General features: G+C 30.1%; 1 protein-coding gene across 1 annotated transcript; it reads left to right on the top strand.

Annotated features, from left to right (window-relative positions):
* The first annotated feature begins 2170 nt into the window (after positions 1 to 2170).
* LOC103309288 lies at positions 2171 to 4165 on the top strand. The gene is made up of 3 exons (XM_029490614.1): positions 2171 to 2228; positions 2334 to 2468; positions 3391 to 4165. Exons 2-3 carry the CDS (start codon positions 2375 to 2377, stop codon positions 3906 to 3908), a joined length of 612 nt encoding a protein of 203 aa, XP_029346474.1. The 5' UTR covers positions 2171 to 2228; positions 2334 to 2374; the 3' UTR covers positions 3909 to 4165.
* Positions 4166 to 9010: the final 4845 nt, after the last annotated feature.

Here is a 9010-nt window from a genome sequence, read left to right as displayed (position 1 = left end):
TTTGACTAAATACGTAAAAATTACGGCAATGTTCAAATTATCTTAGACAGAAATTCATAAAAGTTTTTCTTTTTAATTCTAAGATTTGGAAATTTAATACAAGGCTCCTAACATATTTTTACAATAGCAGTTGCAAAATAAAAGGAATACATTGTCACAATTTTTATTTATAAGCATTTAAAGTTCAAATTTATACGAAATATGTCAAAATTGCGAAAATTTGCAAGTAATTTAGTGGTTGAAAAATCGTAAAAATTTTTTCTTTTATAACTAAGTTTTAAAATTTGGTACAAGGTTCTCCATAAGTTTTTCTTTAAAAATAATATATCCTAGACTGACAAATCATCTCCGTTGATATAATATCATTGGATTCAAATTTAATTCCATCCATTACAGTAACCCACTTGTAACCTACTGTACAGCAGAGCGACATCCACGACTTACCCGCCTTTTTTTCTTTAAGTTTTCGGAGGCTATTTTTGAACCAGAAAATATAAAGGAACATGTCGAGCGGGCTCAGAAAACAATCCCCAAAATGTGTACCTAAGTTTTATTTGATATTATATAGAAAAACGCTGTTTCAAGCCGTCGTGTGTGTGTTACGCGTTCGTCGACGAATTAGATAAATAAAAATTATTTACTTAAATATTTATTTTATTTCAGTACGACAATATCATTGCTATTGTCAGCGTTACTTTGATATTGGTTGTCGCCGTGTTCGGCACTTCGGCTGTATACGGATTAGGACTGTTGATGAGTGCAGAGCATGCAGAGTGCATGTTGTGCTCAGTACTCGCGATGACAGTGTTCATCCATCACCCACGTTGTAAGAAGTCCCGCAGTCCAACATGCATTAGAAAAGTTTTTTCCAGGAGCCACCAGCACGGTCGACGGTGAAATGGTGTCTCATTTCGCGTCCGTTTTATCGGGTTTCGCGAGACGAGCGACCTCGACGCTCGCCGTAGCAATTTGGTTTGCCGCGCGGTCGATCGGAACCGGCATGTTTTCTATGGTGGAGTTGCTGGGTCCCTTTTGCCGACCGGAAAAGTAGACGTCGCTGAAGTCTGCCAACGAAGGTTCGATTGTCCACGTCGTAGACAACACTGCAGACGCCGCTCCTATGCCAAACAGTGTGGACAGTGGCGTAGCCAGGGGGGGTTGGGTGTTAGAACCCCCCATTAACATTTTTCCTCCTGATAAATATATTTTTTATAGGGTTTGGGACTACTTGCAATTTATAAATATTTGTCTTATGAGATGGCAAAATTAGATACAAAGTTTAAATCTGCATATTTGTGTACTTTTTAACTTAAATGTACATACACTTGTCGGGAAAAATTATATTTGGATAATATTGAAAAATATCTTAAAAAATAGTATGTTTGGTTAGGTACAATAGGCGATAATTTTGAGATTTGGGGAGGCCGAAGCCTAATACCATACTATTATGAAATTGAATAAGCTTAAAAAAATTAAGTAAATGTTTGGGAGGGGTGGAAGGCTGTTTAAGTTGTTGGTGGAGCTTGGCTACAATTGGCCCTATGTTCACATATGTAAGATTCCATAAGTCTCTTTGTGACAAAACTGTGTTTAAACTATAATTGACATCTAGATTGCAGATTGTACGAATGAATGAACATCAGCACGTGTTCGTTTATCACGGTGTTCGCATATCACGTTATTCGTTATTACTTATTAATTAAGTTATTTATCAGGTTTATATACCTACTTGTTTTTTAGTTTTTTATTACCAAAATTGCAATATATTTTATAGTTTTTCAAAAATAATATAAAAATGTTGCTACATAGTATATATATTTAAGTATATTTTGAGAATATTAACTGCATATTTCGATTATTTTTAGTGCAACAAGTCAAGTTCTGAACCCTTAATTTATTAATATACGAAAACTGTAAAAACTTGGTTTTAATCTATACTTAAAACACCCCCCATTTCATAATCCTGACTACGTCACTAAGTGTGGATAAGCCATCCACGGCGAAATACTATACGCTACGGCAGCCGTTGCTCCGCTGTCGGACAGTGCAGAAAATCCGTCCGCGGCGAGAGCATACTGCATTACTGCATGATCCGCGTACGCATTTGCCTATAGGTATAATGATTAAAAAGCAGAAATCGAATAATGTTTTTTTTTTTTATTTCAGATAGACCAAGCACCTTCATATATTGATAGAAGCGATTTACCTTGTTTTTAAGTATGAAGAAGGTATGTAAAAAAAAACATTTATATAATAAAATATATGTATCATATTATGTTAAAAATAAAAATGCTATATTAAATTATAATCGTATGTTTGGTTTCGTTGCATAGACAGTTTTTACTCGGTTTGTCCGGAAGTACTCGGTGCGTATATGGCAGAGAAGTCTGGCCACGTGAAAGTGGCCGAGGACCCTTTTTGCGGCGTGGGCGGCAACGTAATTCAGCTTACCAGACGGTTCGACGACGGTATTGTAATATTTTTTGCATTCAAAATATATAAAACCATTTTCGTGTAAGAATAAAATGTGAACGTATTTTTCTACTTAATTTTAATTACCGAAATGTAATAATTGTCTATAATTTACCTATATATTATATTATATTATACTAATATATTAAGTAGTAAGTGCCTAATATCTACAGCTTCTAATAATTGTAATATTTTCTGTTTGTAATAGTCATTTTGTAGATAATGATAATAATTATATTACATTAAATCTAATCGTAAGCTTGTATTTTCGGACACACCCTGTAGAGTAAATATGAGCGTCAGTTTTGGTGCTATACACTATACTATTATATAGGCGCAAATAGTGTTTGTGATTTGGGGGGGCTAAAGCCTTACTTTGATAATATTGAATAAGCTTAAAACAAAATGTAGAAAATGTTTGGGAGGGCAAGTATTAACATTAATTTTAAAATTACGTTTATAGGTACAACAAATTATTATATATTAGTCGTTACGGATCGACTTGATCAAATTAGGCAGATTAAATATTGAAATATATGGGCAATTAATTTTTTATATTTTCTATTATTTTAATATTTTCATAATATTCATACCAATAAATTATAAAAAGAAGTTTAATAAAAGTTACATTACCGTTTTATAAGCGTTTGAAATTTTGATGACAGTTGATATTATATATAACCTTATTTTTTTCTTTTTCTTTTTGTCTAGTTGATCCTAATTGAATAATATAGATACGTTGTTATGACAGTATAATATGTATTTAGTTTTGTACCGTAATTATTTACATTATAAACGTTACCGTGTGAGAATTCAATATTGTATTTATTACCTACCTCTAAATAACGAAGAATATTATTCTACTTCTCAATTAATCGCATTATAAACGGTTATAATAAGACATGTCGATAATTGCAGAAGAGAACAGTAACAATATGCCTGCAGAAGCCGAAATATCCTCGCCATCCGCTGAGCAACTGACGATGCAAAAAGTATTCGCCGACCTTAGAAACTGGTCGGCAGACTTCGAGAAGTTGAACTGTAGCGGTGATTTCGTCGGGCTGAAGGCAAAGAGGCGATCTACATCTATGCCTAACATATCGTCGACACGTCTCGTTGACGTGATATTGGCGCAGGACGGTATATTTTGTCGCGGTCAGTCGCCGCAAGTCGAGGCGGTTCCGAACGACGAACAAAGTATAATTCAGCATGCGGATCATCTGATATTGGCGCAGGGCGGTGACTGTCGCGATGAGTTGCCGCAAGTCGAGGTGGTCCCGGATGACGAACAAAGTATTCAAAATACGGTTCAACCAGATCATCCTAGAACGCCAACGGAGGAACAAAGCACAGGCGAATTATCGAAGAAACGCAAACGTCCATCAATGTGGAAACGAACAAAGCGTTTCTTCGTCTACTTGTTCACTTGCGGCTAACTTCAACTTCAGCTGAACAAGCGGACGAAGAAACACTTTGTCCCTTCCCACAAATATGGGCGATTGTGTTTATCCGCTGATTTGCGAGCTCTGTATTCCTCCATGGCTGTTCTAGCACAGATTATATGATTTTCATATAATATTATAATCTGTGATTCTTGTATATGATATTGTTGCACCGTATTGTGAATTTTTTCTATGTTTCAGTGTTTTTGTGTATAACTATTCTACCGAAATTTTATAATAATAGTTATATAGAAAAAAGCACTCTGTATCATAACTAATAACTATGTATTTGTTTTGTATTATCACTATTTTTCACTCTGTATCATAACTAATAACTATGTATTTATTGTGTATCATCACTATTTTTCACTCTGTATCATAACTAATAACTATGTATTTATTGTGTATCATCACTATTTTTCACTCTGTATCATAACTAATAACTATGTATTTATTGTGTATCATCACTATTTTTCACTCTGTATCATAACTAATAACTATGTATTTGTTTTGTATTATTTGTATTTTTCACTCTGTATCATAACTAATAACTATGTATTTATTGTGTATCATCACTATTTTTCACTCTGTATCATAACTAATAACTATGTACCTATTTATTGTGTATCATCACTAATTTGCACTCTGTATCATAACTAATAACTATGTATTTGTTTTGTAATATCACTATTTTGCACTCTGTATCATAACTAATAACTACCTATGTATTTATTTTGTATCATCACTATTTTTCACTCTGTATCATAACTAATAACTATGTATTTATTGTGTATCATCACTAATTTGCACTCTGTATCATAACTAATAACTATGTATTTGTTTTGTATTATTTGTATTTTTCACTCTGTATCATAACTAATAACTATGTATTTATTGTGTATCATCACTAATTTGCACTCTGTATCATAACTAATAACTATGTACCTATTTGTTTTGTAATATCACTATTTTTCACTCTGTATCATAACTAATAACTATGTATTTGTTTTGTAATATCACTATTTTGCACTCTGTATCATAACTAATAACTACCTATGTATTTATTTTGTATCATCACTAATTTGCACTCTGTATCATAACTAATAACTATGTATTTGTTTTGTATTATCACTATTTTTCACTCTGTATCATAACTAATAACTACCTATGTATTTGTTTTGTATCATTATACTATTTTGCACTCTGTATCATAACTAATAACTATGTATTTGTTTTGTATTCACATCATAATAAATTATTAATTACATGAACCATTATATAATTTATTACTAGCTGAACAACCCTGTGTTGCCCGGGAAAAAAATTGTGATTAATTAACTCCTTTTGAGTGTAATTCGCTGTGCATAGGTATAGAATCAAAATCATATAATGTTTTAATTTTTAGCCATCCCGCGTGGCGTTGCCCGTGAGTTTCGCTTATGGTTATGGGAACAGTAAATTATCAGGTAGGCAATCCACCTGCGGTAGATTGCGGTCTGCGGACACAGCGAGGTGAGAGAATAGATTTTCGTTCAGTTGTACTTGTATTATCGTCTCTTACAAAGTCCTATCTCGTGCAGTTAAAAGTTAATAAACCTCCCGTAGATAGTGTCAGCGTTTCACGTAGGTGTACCTACTTGCATTATATTATTATTATAGTATATTTTTCCATACCACCTACATGTTAGAAAATTTACGGTAAAATATTGTTTAGTGTATAGTGCGTTAATACGATATAACTTACCTATATCTATTAAAATTTCTTGTATATTATATTTTTAAATATATTTGCATTAAATTCAGCTCATAAATGGCGATGAAGATGACATATTCCTGGAGAATAATATATACATGTTTAATAATTCAGTAAAATCAATTTAGTAATAAAAAATCATGTTTTTATGACATTTTGTATTTATGTTAGTACCTACTTGGTATAATATTTATTATATAAAAATATTAAATATACTCAAAAAATTACTTAAACACTGCAGAAATGTGTGTCTTTTCCTTTATATATTATGTTTTTTTGAATAACCCAATACGATGGTCGTTTCGTGAGAAACGTTACTACATACCTAATCTATTTTTATAATTTTGAAAAAATATTTTATTCAATTTTAGTTAAAAAGAAATAATTGTCACAATAGAATTATAGAAATGAATACATATCTATAAAATTATTAATTATAATATTAATAATTAATATAATTAATAATTTTATATTTGTAAATTTCATATATTATATGAAAATTGAAAATCGAATCTTTATTACGAATACTTATCGTTTACACAGACAAAAAAATATAATTAGAAAAATTAAACAACACACATTATTGTAAAATCAATACAGTCCGATCGATCCGCTCAAAATCTAAAATCTAAAATATATCCGATACAATTAAACTTAACATATTATTTTACTTTTTGTACAATAATTGGTCAGCTCCTTTTTTGATGTCTAATCTAGTGTGTCCAATTTTACATACATACCTTATTTAATATTTTATGATCCAACAACTAACTTAATTTTGATAAGTAATTTTTTAGAGTAGTTAGAAGAGTACTACCATTAAACTATGGACAACTCACTATTATTACGGATTATGAAAGAGCTTTAATGACTGCCGTAAAAAGTATTTTTCCTGAAAGTAAACTTCGTGGTTGCTGGTCCCACTTCTGTCAAGTAATGTCATGTTAAGTCCTCATGCTTTCTGTAATAATTATAATTAGGTATAATTATTTTTTTATCTAGTCCGTTATCCGATACTGCCGAAGGAGTTTAAATAGTGTATTCCTATTATTCCAAAATAACCCTGAAGCTTACAGAGTTCTGCGTATGGTAATATTATCTTATTCTAGTTATTATGTTTAAGGCACTCAAATGTATGTACCTAATTCATACTTTCAAATTTTAATGATCATTCATTTTTAGGGTTTAGCATCGCCTCATCGTACTGCAGAAATACATCAGGAATGTCGTTTTACTATGAGTGATATATGGGTTTCATGCTATAATTGAATATTTAAACCAGTATATGACCATATTTCGGAACGCCTTCATAATTTTTTAATTGGTAACATTCAACGCTTTTGGTTCGATCAAATAGGTTCAGCAAGTTTTTGGGTAGTTTATATTTAATAAATATGGATAGGTAATCATTTTAAATTCCAAAAAATAAATTTTCATTTACATTCTACGTTTGAAGGCCAGCCATTCGAACCAACAACTATTTGGAAACGTTTCATAGAACCTTACTAAGCCAAATAGGAAGACACCCCAATATTTGGGATTATTTACGTAAACGTAATCCTAAATATCAGCGTTTGTGAATTATTTATAATTGTTTGTGTTGTATTTTACCAAGGCTGGTAAGTTACAATTTAAGTCTATTTCTCCTATTATGACTAAAAAAATGTATAATAATGGTTATAATATCTGCATATTGTGCCTATTAATATCTTTATATGTAACTGATTTTTAAAAAATAGTCAACTTGCGAAGCATTGTATTTTACTGTTATGTGAATTATAAAGTATTTAACAAACAATAATGCCCAGATATAGGTGATGGAAGATGTTCATTTAGGTAGTTGTTTTGCTTGTAGCACAATATAATAATTAGGGCTCGGATTTATATGTATTTATATAACCAAAGTATGTATTTATGCAATAAAAGTATGTACATAAATATGTGCTAAAGAATTCAAAATATGTATTATCAACAAAAAAAAAGGTGGGTAAGTGGATGTCGCTCTGCTGTACAGTAGGTTAGAAGTGGGTCACTGTATAATGGACAGTATTAAATTTGAATTCAATGATATTATAATATCACTGTATAAGAAAAAAGATTCTGAGCGGAGACGGTATATCAGTCTATGTATTAGACATATAATATATACTTATCTATGGTATTAAAAAAAAATTGACCTATAATAGGTACCTATAATAAATTCCAAATTAATCATATCATAATATCTATTAGGTACTTATAAGTTATAAAGCGTTATACATCAACAAAAAACCGTGGTAAAATCATAGATATATAATAGTATACTTTAGAAGTTTCAAGTACCCACGAATAATATTATACAATCACAACAAAATAACTAAAATAGTTATCCTAGGTTTTTAATATGTAATTTCGTCCGAATTTGTACTTAAAATGACTATAAAAATAAACTGTGTAAATGTATTTTTTAAATTTTTTGGTAACAGAATTAATTACTTATGTGGAATCTTGTTTATAATTTTTAATTCTTAGATACAAAAATTGAACATTTTATACATTTTTAACTACAAAATAATTTTTCAAATTTTAATTTGAAAAATTTTGTCAAAATTTGATATTTAAATGCTTATAAAAAAAAATTGTGCCTATGTTTTTTTAATATTTTTCAACTGATATTGTAACAATATATCAGGAGCTTTGTATTAAATTTATACACTTTTTGGCCCAACAGATAAAACTTTATTGATATTTATAGAAAAAAAATCTAAAAAAATTGAAAACTGACCATGTCTGTACACAGCTCAAAAAGAATCAAATTATTTTCAAAATTTTATGATGTATAGGAAATGCTAATATAAACATTCAGTAAAATTTTCATGTATCTGCAGTTATTCGTTTTTGAATTACAACAAAATAAGGAAATCGCTACATGAGAAATCGAGTGAATATCCAATGTTGTAAAAATTTGAATTTCAAACGATCATAAAAATTTAATTTGACTTTCTTATAGATATTTTTTGTTTGATAAAGGTAGATAATCTTATAAGGAATCTTGTATTACATTTTCATATCTTAGATTTAAAAAGAAAAATTTTTATGAATTTCTAACTCGAAATAATTTGCAAATTTTCGTGATTTTTCCATATTGTTTCTATATTCCATATTTTTCCATAACCTACTGTACAGCAGAGCGACATCCACTTACCCACCTTTTTTTTTGTTGATATTACATATTTTGAATTCTTTAGCACATATTTATGAACATACTTTTATTGCATAAATACATACTTTGGTTATATAAATACATATAAATCCGAGCCCTAATTATTATATTGTGCTACAAGCAAAACAACTACCTAAATGA

The sequence above is a fragment of the Acyrthosiphon pisum genome, chromosome A2 (genome assembly GCF_005508785.2).
Source record: "Acyrthosiphon pisum isolate AL4f chromosome A2, pea_aphid_22Mar2018_4r6ur, whole genome shotgun sequence".
Lineage (NCBI taxonomy): Eukaryota > Metazoa > Arthropoda > Insecta > Hemiptera > Aphididae > Acyrthosiphon > Acyrthosiphon pisum.
This window is presented reverse-complemented; position numbering and strand designations above follow the sequence as displayed.

Bases quoted from the DNA above. Each gene is read 5' to 3' on its own strand.
- LOC103309288 (XM_029490614.1), top strand. From the start codon at position 2,375: ATGGCAGAGAAGTCTGGCCACGTGAAAGTGGCCGAGGACCCTTTTTGC. The intron at 2,469-3,390 runs GTATTGTAATAT...CGATAATTGCAG, and splicing joins TACCAGACGGTTCGACGACG to AAGAGAACAGTAACAATATG.